We start from the raw sequence: 15880 nt of genomic DNA, 5'->3' as shown, positions 1-15880 counted from the left end.
TCTTTCCCACTTTCGTCTGCTCCAGAGTCTATTTAAGACAGAAAGAAGGTTGTGACGACAGCAAGAAAGATACTTCACAGAATATAGAATTCATATAAATCAGCAAGAAGTTACTCTGAAGGCATGTAATGCTACAAAGGACAGAATTTAATTCCTAGCAGTAAGCACTTGGAAGACAACAGTGAATCACAGCTAAGTTACGAAAAATTCAAAAACTAGTTGTAGTAGTAAAAACACAAAAAACCAAAACAAACAAAAAACCCCACATAACTGAAAGCAGACTATAAAGCTATAAAACTTTAAGGAAAAGTCTATTTTAAGCATGAACAAGAATACAGTTCACAGTGTTGGTAATGCTGATTTAGGAAAAATGCAAAAAACAGTTTTACTTTTCTCTGAAAAAAACTAAAACAGAAGCCCTTATTATACTCTTGATTGTCAGTAGTTCTTCTATTCATTTAGCACTGGTTCTTCAACCTTATCACTTTTCACAGTAGAACCTGGGGTGGCTTAAAGTAAGCTAAAGATCATGTACAAGTTTTCATTTCATCTGCTTTGCTTGTGAAGACATTCACTATCATGAATCATATCACCAAATTCATAAATGCTGCTGAAAACTGTGACATCTCCAGTCATTATACATTATGTTTGTCTGTGTAGCAACTTGATGCTGCATAATCCAAGGGTTAGTATCTATGTTCATAAAACTAGTGTCTTTCCAAATAAATATTCCATCTTTATGCATAATAAGTGCATGAATTATTTGACTACATTTAAAAAAATACTTTTAAGAATAAAACTATGGATGTTGCAGAATTCTTTTTTAAGCTGTGCTGTACACTTAAGAGAATACTCTAGGAGATTAAAATTCTGCTGTGACACTGGGGCATACATATCATTTTACTGCGACATGTGTCAAAGATTACCTGCTTCTGTTCTTTCATTTATTTTTCAGAACAACTGAAGGCTTTATAACCTTGTATGCCGCTTTTAGAAACTGACACGTTAAAGAACATTTGCAGTAAATATGTTCATATTTGAGCACAGCATAGTTGAGATTTAGAGACAACAAATCTTCTGAGGGCAGCAAGGGTCTCTGGTGCCCTTTGTTAACATAAATATTGCTAACATCTCAGGTCAGCTGACAAATGCATGGTCAGATCTGTGATGGGGAAAAATAAGAGTATTGCTTTGAAAAAGGTAAAATAGAACTGGAATGTAAAAAAATCCAATATGGACAGACGCATTTAGAGAGATCAAGACCAAGAATGTAGTTTTCATGAAATGACCTAAGTCCTCTTTTAACCGTCTCCTGTAAATCTACTCTTGCTGTATCAACCCTTACATTGGAATCGTTAACCGTAATATGTCAGATGATCCTTCATGTTAAAGAGCAGTAATGCAGAAACAGAATCCAGTTTACTCCTTGCACTGCAAGGACAATTGCTGCTGAAATCATTTGAAAACCAGGACTGAATTTGGCAAAATGACAGATTTAGAAAGATATTAAAAAGTGGATTATCTTTACACATATTTGCTTCTTTTGCCTTCATTAAACTATGCAAAAAAAAAAAACCTCACAGTGCAGCTTAACTAGATTAACTTAAGTAGACTAGTTTTTAATTGCCTATTTTGACATTTATGTTCTTTCCTTGACCCTTATCACTTGTTAAGTAGTTAGGACCTGTCTCAAAATATATGAAGTTTATTTCAGAATACTTCAGAAGCATAAACTTAAAATAAATGGAAAACATTTTCTTCAACTATACAAAAAAAAAAAGGAAAAAAAGTATAACATTGTTTTATACTGAGGTTATGGTAAAGACCAAAGCTAATTCTGATATTTTTTAAGCATTAAATGATTTTTTTTTTCCTTAAACAGCACTAAAGAATATGACAGCTGGATTTCATGACAGGACAACTAACAGTAATAAAGATACAGAAAATAGAAGTTGTCCCAACTGAAGGGGAAACAGAACTCAAAGAATTTACCAGGTTCAACTCAAAGGATAATTTCTTATCTTGGATTTTAGAACATAGCAAGACAGCATAATATTATACAACTAGGGAAGCTAATATGTAACATTTTAAATTATTCAAAAGTTCTGGTAGGGAGCATGATCCAGAAAACTACCAACCTTTATTCTAGCCTCAAGAATATATAGAAATTTAGGGAAAAATAAACTTGAAAAAACAAACAGTTACAGATAAGGGAATAAAATAAAATGGAATGAAGTGCAATGTGCAAAACTGTTAGAATCTAGATTGTGCTAGCCTATCCCATACCTTATCCAAGAATGGTAAAAGTATTTCTAGACAAAGGAAGTAAAACAGTTCTAGTCACACAAGTCTCCTGAATGTTATCTCAATAAATGAAATGTTTGAAATCTGCAAATTTTTTACTCAAAATTTGCTTCAAAGTAAAAGGTAGAGCAGCTCCAGCTCGGAGCCCTCCAGTTCTCATGTGCCACAGCTAAAAAACCCATAGGCTTTCCATGAGACACAGAAAACAGCAGGAAGCAAACATCCTGCAATGTAGTCTGAGGAAACATCTACACAAAGTCCATGGTGAAACTACAGTTTTGGCTTAACAGAATAAACTCTAGTATAATCTCTCTGAGTGACAGTAAAATACCTGACATCCTGGAATTAGGGTATGCTATTAGGTAAAATGGGTTAGAGAAGGAACAGGACTTTAAAAAGGCCCAAAAAGAACATGTTTCAAGTCAGTTACTGGTGGACCTAATCTATTGTTGGGACCAATATTATTATTAGTTTAAGTGAAGACCACAGTAAAAGAGTTAGAAGTGTGCCAATGAAAATCCATTGATGAAACAAAAGTTATGAGGCATTGTCTGTAGAGAGGGAAGACTAAAACACTACGAAACAGAACTGGATGTCTTGAGGATTTGAATACTAGAAGGACATGAAATTAACAGCAGATAAAATGACTGCATACATGAGGACTAATTAAAAAAACATGTTACAACATAGGAGCTCATCAGCTAGAAATAGCAAAAGGATCCAAGTGTATTACTTGGTACCTTGGATCCCTCCATCAAGAGGACAAAGACAAAAGGCAAATGTGATTCTGTAACACATCAACCATGATACAGTCAGTACATACAAGGAAGTATTAATGTCACTCTCCAACAATCGGGTAAGGACGTAAGTTGGAATAAATCACAGCTAACTTCCAGCTAAGAGAGACGCTTAAAAAAAGCTGTTCACATGACCAAGGGAATAGAAAGCAAATTTGCTGAGAAGAGATTTAAAAACCTCAACTCATTTTGTCTGGAAAAATTAACACAGACAGGACATATGACTGGCATCCACAAATAACTCAAGGGAAGCATCAGGAGTGAAAATAATTATTTAAAATAAAACACAATGCTGGCATAAGAACAAATGAGTATTAAATGGCCATGAATAAATATACATTGCAAGTTAAGTTTCTAATGATCAAAGCAGCAAAATTCTTGAGAAGTTTTGCTTGGGAAGGTGGCATTCAGGGAGTCTTCCTGCAGAAATAGTGGGGAAAAAGCAAATTGTTTTTAAGATGTGACTTGATCAATTTACGAAAAGAACAGCATAGCAAGCTTGTTTATGAGAACAGAGTCAATGTACCAGCAGGACCCTTACTGCCGTGTGGTCCTGTGATTTTGTGGCATGCTGATCCGCATGGAAATTCTAACCCTTTCTTAAACACATGCAGTTCAACTGGTGCTGAACTGCTGCTGATTCAAGTCTCACCTTTGATGTCATCAATCAGACGAAGACTGTATGCAAGCAGATTCCAAATGCACGCTGGATGAGTATGGAAAAATTTCTAAAACTTCCTTTCAGAAGTTCCAGGCATTCAGTGATCACCCTTAAAAACGTGCTTGTATTTCACTCACTCCTTTTTAAACAAAATTGAAGTCTGCAGTGTGTTTCTGAAAGGATGAAAGGTGGCTCACACCTCCTTAAAAAAGAAAAAGTGCCGTAAGAATTGCAGGTTTCATTTGATTTGAGAATAGAGGAGCAGAATCTTAAATTTGTCCTAAGATGACCCTATTAAGGTCAGCTCAAGAAGGTAATCTGCAAATTCCAGGGCAAGCACCATAACTGGAGTTTGGGAAGAGTGTACACGCTACTGAAACACTCCAAACTTGACAGGTTTCTGAGTTTCACATCCATAAAGGAGTAACTGAAAGAGAAACCAACCTAAAGAAATTTGTCCATACATGCACAGAGAATCCAAGAATCTGGTGAGCATTCAAATAGATGAAACTCAAACAGATTTGTGACAATTGATAAAACAATCCTCGTAATTTTAAAATCATTCTTGGAATCTGTTCTTTCTTATTTCTTAGGGAAAGCAGTCAAACTTAATCAAGGCAGAAGACTTTAAAATGGACTAGAAAATGCTGTACTCATCAAACAGGTTTAGTTTTACTCAGCTTTCTCATGTGGAAGCTGAGAGAGTACAGCTTGGATAAACAAAGCATTTGGGCTGGACCACCAGGTCCAAAGGGTATTAGTGGTTCAGCGTTTCGTTGTTGGCTGGTAACCAGTGGAATACTCCCCAGGTCAATTCGAGGGCTACTACATCCCTCAACATTTTTATCAACAACTTGGTTAATGAGATAGAAAGCACTCTCTGCAGATCTGGGAACAACACTGAATTAGGGGGTGTAAATGCAACACCAAACAGCAGACGTTCAGTCTAGACAGACCTTGAGAAATTGAGGCTTGGACCAACAGAAATCTCATGCAGTTCAACAAGAAGAAACACAAAATATTGCACCTGGGCTGAATAACTGAGCATCAGCACAGGCTGAAAATCAACTGGCTCACTAACAGCCCCACAGGAAAGAACCCGTGGGTTAGAGTGGATGCCAAGCTCAGTATGAGACAATGGCATGTCCTCACTGCAAATAGGACAAACAACATATTGGACTGTGTTCATCAGGATGAATGGGGCAGCAGATCAAGGGAAGCTACTACCCTCCTCTACTTGGCACAGTGAGGCTATACATGGCATCCTCCCTCCGGTTTTGGGTTGCCAGGTTCAGAAGAGATTAGAAGAAACAGGAGAGGGTCCAGCAAACAGCTGCTCAGATCAACAGGGCCTAGCATCCATGCCCTATGAGAAGAAGCTGGAGGAGTCAGGTTTGTTCTGTTTGACATAGGGGAGGTCCAGGGAAAATCCAACAACAGTCTACAACCACTTGAAGGCATCACAGATTAGAGAGCTAAACTTCTTGCAGTAACTGCAGATGGTATAGAAAGGACCAATGGTCACAAATCACAGCTTGGAAATTTTAAATTGGGCAACAGGAAAAAAGGAGGATGAAGCACTGGAACACAGAGTGGTTGTGAAATCTCCATCTTTGGAGGTTTTTAACTTATCCAAAGCCACTGCTGACCTGATCTAGTGTTGCTAACGATCATGCTTTGAATGGGAAATCAAGGAAACAGGATCAAGAGATCCCTTTACAGTTTCTATGATTCTACTTAGCTACTTCCCACTCCAGCACGATGGTTTTAACCTTGTCTTCCTAACAGACCAGTGTTTCTCTTGACTTCCTGTATTTGTTGGCCATCACTAGCTACTGCAATTACAGTAAACAATAGCTCCTAAGAACATAAAAAAATCTTTATTTTATTAAGTTAGTAACTTCGCCTTCAGTTCAGCAAAGTATTATTTTTGCCACAACATACACTAGTATTTAAAATACTAAGCTTGATGTGAAATAAAAATAACTACATACATTTTTTTTAATTCAGAAATAGTATATATTTATGATAGCTCTTGATTAGCAGTGCCTCTGGATGACAACCAGAGAATCAACACCGTTCTTACTAAGAGACAGAGACAACATCAACATGCAAGTTCCTTTAGAAATAAAGATTATATATAAATTTTAAGCGTACGCTTCAGATAATTTGGGTTTAAAAGAACATACCTAAGAGTTAAATTCCTGAAACCACATCCTCTCTCAGGACTCATGACAAGCTGCTTTCCAGCAAGTATTTCACATGCGTAAGAGAATTTTAGCGCTCCCATAGACGGATGAGACAAAATGGCCATGTAATTTTGGGGGGAGGCTTGAAAAGCCACAACAAAGCCTGGAAAAAACAATTGTAAAAAATCTGGTGCAATACAACAGCTAATAAGCCCAAGAGCAAGGATATAAAAGATTATTGCATACTTGTTTTTCTAGACCTAACGTGATACAGGACACCTCTTCAGTGACAAGAAGGGACAACTTTTCTATAATCACATAAAGTTAGTTACAAAACACGATTCAGATTTCATTTTTACCCCACGTGAAAGTAAAAACACTATGAAGGGGAAAGAAGAATCATTATAAAGATGTGAAGCTTGCACCTTCAATAAAGATGTGGTGACTGTGCACCTTCAATAAATCTAGCATGTGTTTTGTTAGGAATTAGAAAATACTTAAATCCCAGAACAGTAAGCAAAATAGTTTAAGTTCACTGACTTGAAAAAACATTCTTTTATGCTACACAGCCCTAAAATAAATACTTAAAAGGAACTAAGACTATGCCACTATATCTTGGTTTTCATTTTCCTTCAGATAGAAGTGCTAGAATAAACATTCTTACTAGTTTACATTGCTGTGTTTTTATGAGGTTAATAACTGAACTGTCAATCAAGGCCTGTATAAATACAGTAGTTAAATACCTTCTGCTTTAGAAGCACTTTTATTTACAAGAGACCTAGCCAAGATTTCTAAAGGACTGCATGGTCTGGTTTGCTTTGATCTCTTTTAAGTACAAGTTTCTTTATACCTCTTGTTTTGCTATTTATTATACCCTTTGTGTAATCAGGTACGGAAAGAGCACCTGCGTAGAACAAACACTTCAGGAAAAGTGTGACTGAGAGGAAAAATTATGCAACATACAGTTGACTAAAATAACTTGTGTAGTCCTTTTCCAAAAGCACTTTTATTGCTATGCTATCAAGAGAAGTAAGCGTACAATGGGCTCAGAATAAAAATTGGGGAACATCACTTAAATCAAACATCACAGGTACAACCTGGTACCTGTATCAACATATTAATCAGCACTCAACTTTGATATACATACACAAACGTGTCTGTACATATGCATGTATATAAAACTACATATAAAACAGTTTAACTTAAAAAATATTTTACATATATAATTATTTTTAACAAAGTTTTTTTACAAAGTTGAACTGTGTATATGCACATGTATGTACATACACATGTATACACACATAAATAAAATTAAGAGATATGTATATATTTCTATAAAGTCTCCAAGAACTCCGTTCAACCACTGCCTATATAACCACTATCTTTAAACTCTTGTCACAAATTTAGCATTGTGAATTTTACCTGCAAACAATCCACACACTTTCTTTCTGCCTGGGAGTATTTTGTGAAGAGTAACTGCTTTTTATTTAGTACACATCCCTTATTCATTAACTTCACCATACATTATGCATGTAACAAAACAGAATAATTATATCAATTCATATAAATGAAAACTTTTATCATTACAGCAGAAACTAAATTATCCACTCATGTGATTAGGTTTACAATAATTTTTGTTTCACTGAATACATTTTACTCATTTGGTAGAAACAAACATTAACATTATGCCCTTAATTTGTTCAAAACAAATGAATGGACTGAAGTCACCTCAGGCCAGCATGTATATTTTTAGGATGTTTCACTTTGGGTAAACTTTCACTCAGGTCAGTTTACCATGTTCATCTTCCTATTTTCTAGCTCTGACTTAAGACAGCATGTTCACAGAATCACACATGTTATGAAGATCCTTCCCATTCAAGAGAGCAGAGATACACATTTGCACACCAGTGCTTTAAGTGTGTTTAGGTCCCAAAGGTTTGACTAGGATTTATGTGGGTTAATGTTTTTATGACTCTATATATACAAAATAAAGCCCTGAAGTAAAAATGGTTCTGTAGATTTTAGGCATTTCAGATAGAAATACACACTGCATTCCTAAAATCAGCAGAAATGACAGAGAATGATAGAGAGCATCCTGAACCTCAAGAACAGTCCATATTTTCTGCTACAAGGGATTTTGGATTGTTTTACAAGTCTAATCTAAAACTAACAGAATAATTGAAGTAGTAACGCAGAGGGAAACAGATTTCTTTAGGAGCTTGTTTTCAATTTGTGTCTGTTTCTGCACCAAACTTTCATAAATTTTACCTTCAATTTACAAGTTAATAGCACCTTATCTTCATTATTGCTATTATAAAGGCACTTAGAAATAGGAAGTCTGTTCAAAATTATGTTTAAACAAGCATAATGTTATTGAACCATTAATCAGTAAAAGCTGTAGTGGTTATCTGAGTCAGCCTGAACTTTTGCATGTTTTCTTGAGACAGTTCTGAGATTAAGTCTTCTAAATCTGTCAAAGTCAATTAAAAAAAAAGAGCCAGAGCATTAAAAACAAAAAAAAGTTGAGCAAAATAAATGTGGCCTATTTTCAGCAGACAGAAGGGGGAGGATCTTCTCTGTAACAAAAACAAGCCCTTCACAAGACAACATACCGCACCAAATCCTTAATAACTACTTTGCAAGCATTCACTGGAACAGCGAAGGTGGCACAGAGGGAACAGGCTGCAAAACATGGCACAGAAGGAGCTAAAGGACCAGGGGCTTTTAAATGGCTCAGTCATCTCGTGAAACCTCACTGTCACTGACCCAGTATTTCAACTGGAAAACTGCAACAGACCATAGTTGCCAGAGAAAATCCACCAGGGAATCACTAACGAGATCCAAGATAAAGCAATCCCAACCCTTTCCTCCGCAGCATGCGGTCCAAGAGGCACGGAGCTCAGAGGCCAGTTCTGTGAATCAAGCTGTATGTGCGTTTCCCTGCTGGAGACGGCACAAGAGGCTCAGCACGCCGCTGCCTCACCGCTGCCCTTCCGGCAGACCCATCGCTGCGGTCAGCAACCTCTCACGCGTAGCTGTACCCCTGCTGGCGCACAGGACTTCGGCCAGTGGTGTGTCTCCAAGTCAGCACTGAGCGTTTTATGGGCTAGAGTCAATCTGAGTATCACCTCTAGTGAAACCCTCCTAAGGGCTATCCAATTTTACGACACTGATGTGCCATTACAGCTTGACCACATTAGTGCCACCAAAGTTTCTTTCAACTTATCCCAAAATAGCACTGGCCACTCGTCTGTGGGCAACACAGACCCACGTCAGAAGTCCTGTCAGAGCCCAGTATGATGCACTGCAAATGCCTAATAAAGTTGCTGTTAAGACTGACAAAACATCACTGATGTAAGACAGACTTTTCAGCTGTTAAGTTAGAAATGTTGGAAGTGTTAGCCTGCCAATGTGGAATATTAACAGGAATCACGTACTTACAATATTTTATGTACTTTAAGCTACAACTGTAGAGTGGCTTAGTGAAAAGGAAAATACCACCAGATTCATTTAATTTAGGGATAATATTATGAAAAGAGAGGTTTGCATTAGACCATTCAATTTGCAGTGTTTTCCTCTAACCTTTCACACTGTAAAATGCAATTATTTATGGTCTTAAAAACCTTAGTATTCCTACAAAACCTTAATGTTAAAGTACATGTCAATTTAGGAGAAAAAAATCAACTTAGTGTTTTTAAAAGTTACTTTGGTTTTACTTAGTGACCTTCAAGTGTGCAAGCAACCACTTATTGAGAAGTGCTGAACACTCAACTTGCAATAAAAACAAAGCAAGCGGAGCTCAGTCGTGCATGTTGACTGCCTCACAGCCAATAGTGCATCTTCAAAACCTGTTCCTATCTACATAATTTTAATTTTATTATAAAGGTTTCTCCTTTCCAAGTGCTTGAAGTTATTGACAGTCATCAACATTCATTGACAGCTATCAATGTAAATAAAGACTTAAAGTACTATGTAGATGGCAATTAAAATTGTTCCTTTCTTTTCAAATATATCTAAACCAACATTGAGAACATGGCAGCAGTCATACTCAATTTCCTAACAGCATGAATATTTACTCCACAGAAAATGTGTATTGACAGCTAAGTATTTTTTTGCATATGCATTTTCCCTTCACTAAAGGGAAGTCTAAATACACAGGAGCTTCCACCCTCCCAAAATGCAAACGTAAACATATATACACCAGTTACTTCATGTAAAAATCACCAGGTTACAACGTACCATTTCAGCCCTGCTTAAAAAAACACTTCTTTAAACAAAGAGGTCAAGCTTTTCCTTCCTGGAACCTCCTCCACCAAGGCAAGAAGCTAAGGGAATTCTCCCCAACACCCCATCCTTTCTTTTAACCCCAGCCTCTCTACCTGAGGCCTTTGGTTATTCTTTCTGAGGACTGTGCAACATTTATATTCCAACTCAAAACATTCTATTTTCAGATAAACCAGGACAATCCTTTTTTATTACTCTGAAAACTAAAGCTTGTCCTAAGTCAAATGGCAAATTGCCTCAAAGGCAATATCTGATCATGCTCATCCTTTAAAAAATGGATAAAAGCCAGAAATAACAGGTATTTGATGACAAGAGTCTTGTCTAGTAACAAAGCAATAGCAGCTTTAATTAGCATTAGACTACAGACCAAAAAGGTCTCTGATACATGTCTGTGTGTGTATAGCACTGGACTACAGATCACTGGTTTGTACTCCAGTATTTTTTATATATATGCATTTATATAGTGCATATATAGACAATATATAGACACATATATATATGTGTGTGTGTGTAAGAATTTAGGTGAAAGTATCACTGTTACTACTGTAACTCATTTGGGTAGAAGAAATTTCTGTATGACAAGAAATTTAATTATCTTTCAAAATTGAATGTAAGTTTTTCTGACTTTCATGTATAGATCTGCATTAACTGTCACAATATATATTCCATTTTACTTTTAGAATCTCTTCATTTCCTAATTTTTCATGAGATGAATACTGGAGTCTGCAATCAACTAGAGCAAACACTTACTTTAGATGACCTGCAATCTGTAGCAACACTAACAGGGAAAAAAAAAAATCATGAAAAAAACAGAATTAGTAAGCATACACTACACCCCAGCTTCTTGAAAAGTTCCTGGAATCAGCAAATCTACATTGTCAACTGACTGCACGAGAAAACTGGAAATGGCTATTTAATCAAAACACGAGAGGCAAGACTCATCGGCCTACAGAACTCACTGCTGTTCAAAGTCCTCCTTCAATCAACTGGCCTTAAACCAAGCGTAGTACTCAGGTCTTCAGCATGACCCTCGGAGCAGTGCTTGCAGAGCAGCCCGTGGAGGATGTGCCTGGGGACCGGGGCCATGGCAGCCCCCTCTCCAGAGCCGCTGCTGAGGCGGAGGGCAGGTCCCAGCAGCACAGGAGCAAGCACTGCGTGGCAGTGGGGCTGGGGAACAAGTCGCAGCTGACAGCACGGTAGCTAGGTAAATTAGGATACAGACTTAGCATCCTCCAAGTATGAAGTGACCGGCTAAAGTAACATAAATACCCGTGCTGTGAAGAGCTTGGAGAAGGGGTGGTTATTTTCTCTAAAGCACACTGATGTAGCTACCTAGAGCACGCTTTCTGTAACCAAATATGAACGGGTTAATTGCAAGGACTCCTTTCCAACCCTTCCTCAATACTTTGTATTTATGTGGCTAGAATGTTATTCCAAGCCTTGCAGATTTGAAATACCGTAACATTTAAGAAAATTATATTCCCAAATCAAGTATACACACACACACACACACACACACACACACACTCTCTTACAGCAGCATTAGAATTTTTGATACAGTCTTTCTCAGAAAGAGAGATCCCAGAGAAAATTTCTTGGTTTCTAACCTTCTTTTCATTAGAAAGAGAAACCTCAACCTGCATAGTTGCATGGACCACTGTAACCAGTCTTCACACAACTTCTCTCTATTCTACTTGCAAGAGCTGCAGACAGTTGTTATTTATCAAGTATTAATTTTCCAATTCATTATTTCCTTTCCATGCTAAAATTACAAAGATGCATCAATATTTCATGAAAACAGGATATGACTGTATCTTCTGTAAAGCATGATGTAGAGTAGTCCCTTCAAGCTTCCAGTGAACCCTTAGGACCAAAGTTTGGCATTAGCCCAGAGTTCTGCTCAAGAAATCCCTCTCTGCCCCAGTGCCCTCCTCCCCAGTTCTACCAATACAGCTGTTGAGGCAACACATTGCAGACAACCCACAGCAGAGCCCCACTGACCACTGAACCAGCACAGCCGAGCAGCAGAAGCCATAATGTGTAGTTGGTAATTTCTTCAATCCATATCTCCTCAAACTACAGACCAAGGTTTCAGAGAACAGACGTCCTCTAGCATGATCTAATATTGTCTCGTCCTCAGATCGAGACAGGCAGTTCTGGTTGACCTTCCCAATGCCCTTTCAGTGATCACAAAGCCCAGCTCAACATGCTTTCTTCCTCGGCTCTCCAGCAGGGACAGCCACTGCAGATGTAACTTAAAATGTCTGTCAGCAGAGTTAGGCATCCCCTTCACACAGCTGGGGGCCCTTTCCCACAGTTGTTCTCCTGCAAACACCCAAAACAACACAGGAATATTTGGAGGAAAAAAAAACCCCCACCAAACACAAAAACAACCCACACCTCTCCAATAAAAACAAAAACCCAAACCCATCATTCTTTTATATATGCCTGGGAAAAAAAAAACAATTAAATCAGGTTACTGATCAGACAAAGGTTATAGTTCAGTCATTCAATCCAATGCTTCACAACTGTTCAAGACCATCAAATAATGGACCACCACTGTGTTGTCACTATGTAAACACCCCAGCTGCACGGTAATTATAATGTACAAAATTAACATAAACAGGGAATGGAACATAACATCAGCAGACTAAAAGCAGAAAAAAACACAATAGGCCTATAATTTTTGTATAAAGGATGCTATATTTTTAGCAGAGATACGAGAAAAAAAGGGAAACAACACACAATGTTAAAGAAACACAGCAGCGGAGTTCAGTTGCCAGTACTGTTCCAACAAAGCTTTCTTCTGGAAGTCTACAGAAACTCTCCACCACCCCAACTGTATCAGTTTCATAGGAACTCCTCTTGAGAAAACAACCAGAAAGTCCATCCTTTATTAAGACAGATGCCCAGAATAGCCCAGCAATAAGGTAACTCCCCGCTGCCACAGAAGAGACAGATTGGAAACCTATGCAAAGCCCTAATGGTGGCATCAGACAGTTGGTCTCTGTCCACAGACCAACACACTGAGGAGCACTTAACGCAAACAGAACATCCTGCAGGCAACAAAACAAGCAGCTCAAACTCAGATGACTTTCACACAAGCTCCTGTACATGCAAGTTGCGAAAATGCTAGTGCTTTTGATGTAAACGGCCAGATTTTAAAGGCGGTGGGGGACGTGGTGGTGGTGGTGGTACTTTGTTTTAATATATGAATTCTGTTCTGGCTAAGTACTACACAAAACAAGTTTAGAGCTCCTGAAGAGAAGCGCCCAAGCCAGGGATGTGGCTGCAGGGAGCTGTGCAGCAACGGTGACACCTCGTGGTGCCAAACCACTGAAACACAGACCTCTTCCCAAGCACAACCCACCTTAAACCACCGGTGGGGTTCAGAGGAAGCAGCTTTACAAAAAAAATAGCCAAAGAACTTCTACATCGTTCTCCTTCTAAACCAGTATCTCCTGCAGAGACAGGAGTCAGAAACTTGAAATCAAATCTCTGCCTCTGTTTTCACACCTCCTGTCTCTCACTGACCTGTCTTTAGAAGTGTTTTCCCATTCCCTGCTTCGTGGTATTGACGACTACATGTGGGAAACAGTAGAACTGACCATGTACGATGTTTAATGCAAAACTGCTAAATGAATAGAGGAAGAAAAAGCACCCAGCCCAGTTTTAACATCTTTTGGTCAAAATGACTACAAAGAAATTACTGTAACCAAAAAGCTTCAGAGAAACAAGTTGACAGTGCCAGTTACATAAAAATTAACATTGATTTTAATCAATTCAATTCAACTATGTAAAAGTTTACTTTCCTTCATCCTGGTATCTCCCACACCCAACAGATGCTCAAATGCATTACTGTCGGCAACTTCGCAAACAGAAAACTCAGGTTACACATCTCACGCACGTATTTGAGAAGTCAGTTTGCCTTCCCACTGCAGAAGTTCGCATGAAGTTTCTCCTTAGGATACAAGCTTAAAAAAGCTGAGGTACGTATGTCTTTCAGTAAGTGCTCAATATGGAAATTAAAAAAAACCAACGTTAAATGCTGTTACAAAAACAAAGTGAGAAGGCAAGAAATGAGAAACAATTTTTATTGCTGTGCTTGGGTTTCAGGGGTTATGGGAGCCAATTCCAGGCTTGGGCGAGAAGTGATTTGGGTTTCTGGCAAAGCAGGGATAATTTCATGCAGTAGGGGAGATGACATTTCAAATAATTTTGGGGGGAAGAGTTATTTTCTAAGGGAAATCTCCCACCTGAATTTCTTCCTCATGCTCATACATGCATAACTAATTTTTCAAGTGACACCTGAAATGAATTATTTCAAACAGCTAAAATGGCACCTATCACCTAAAATATGAAAGGCTACTATCATCCCAGGACACTTAGCTTCTCATAATGTGCATGAAAATTATATTAGCTACATAGATCAACACTAAGAAACCACTGTATTATGAGTAAAAAGAAGTGTGGAATTTTTGAAGGTAAATCGTAACAACTGCCTGCTTTCAGAAATTGCATACCTTTTCTGTGATGTGAAAATCCACTAGGAATTTCTGAAATGGTTACCATAATATCCATAGTGTGACTCTATGGCCCCACAGACTCACCCAGGAGTATTTTTTAATGAGTTTATTCTGTGTCCAGGGTTATTTTCACATCCCTACTAGAGCAGGAACCTCAGCTACAGAGCAGAGGCCATGGGCATGCTTCATTTGCTGCAGAAGCTAAAGTAAGGGGCTGAAGGCCAAAAAAAGCATGGGGGTGCTTTGTGCACTAACTGGAGGGCAGAGAGGAACAGAAATGCTCAGGACGGGGGAGTCGTAGGAGTCAGAGGACAATTAGTTTTATATAAGAATGTGAAATACTAAAGGTTCTGGAGCAGGACTACAGAGTTCAAGGGCAGAACCCCTTGGAATAAAAGCAGCTTCGCAAGCTGCAATTTTTGGAGCTTGGAGGAAAGAGACATGAAAGAAGAACAGGGTGTTTTAGAGTAAGAAGACTAAAGGGAAAAATCTCAAGTTAGTAGGGGTGAGACTACCTCCAGGCCTGCTCTAGATGTAAGGGAACACACATGTGGCCATTGCTCCATTTCACCCCCGTCTCTTTGCTGTTAGAGCAATATGGCTAGTTTGTGACCACAAGAGAGACTGGGCATTTAGAAGAGCTGCTGGTACCAAAACCTCTCAGCAACATTCCCCCTTCTGTGAAGTTGCATGTGAGTAAAATTAACTCTCAGTGCTCAACGGCAGATATTTTTGGACCTACCACTTATTTCTTGGCAGCACAGTTTAAGCAAAGACAGATTTTTTCTTAACATTGTAATTCAAATATATCCATAAAGCAAGCAACATTTTCAAATTGTTGTTGGCTAAGGTCATGTTTTGCAAACTTACAATTGGTACCAAGTGAAGCTTACCTATTTTTTTTTGAATTCTCATCTTTCCCTCTTTTAACCCCAAAAATTCTTGTAATCAGAGAACTAAAAAGAAGTGTAGATGAATTTCTTACCTAAAAGGAAAAAGAACAGAACATTAACTATGTTTTAAAAATCCTTCTGAAATGTACTAATACTTTTTTAAATGCAGCCACTGATGTACACCTGAAAAGAAGAACAGCTGAGTGAATGTATGCTTTGAATCACT

General features: G+C 38.1%; 1 protein-coding gene across 1 annotated transcript in view; it reads right to left on the bottom strand.

Annotated features, from left to right (window-relative positions):
- The window catches only part of THADA (thyroid adenoma associated), a 56137-nt gene that overhangs the window by 5296 nt on the left and 34961 nt on the right, over window positions 1-15880 (bottom strand). Inside the window, 1 exon segment of the mRNA XM_010281695.1 lies at window positions 15655-15746. Coding sequence (XP_010279997.1) covers window positions 15655-15746 — 92 coding nt within the window.

Source organism: Phaethon lepturus, unplaced genomic scaffold (genome assembly GCF_000687285.1).
Source record: "Phaethon lepturus isolate BGI_N335 unplaced genomic scaffold, ASM68728v1 scaffold46090, whole genome shotgun sequence".
Lineage (NCBI taxonomy): Eukaryota > Metazoa > Chordata > Aves > Phaethontiformes > Phaethontidae > Phaethon > Phaethon lepturus.
The sequence above is the reverse complement of the archived record's forward strand: the minus strand, read 5'-3'. Positions and strand labels throughout refer to the sequence as shown.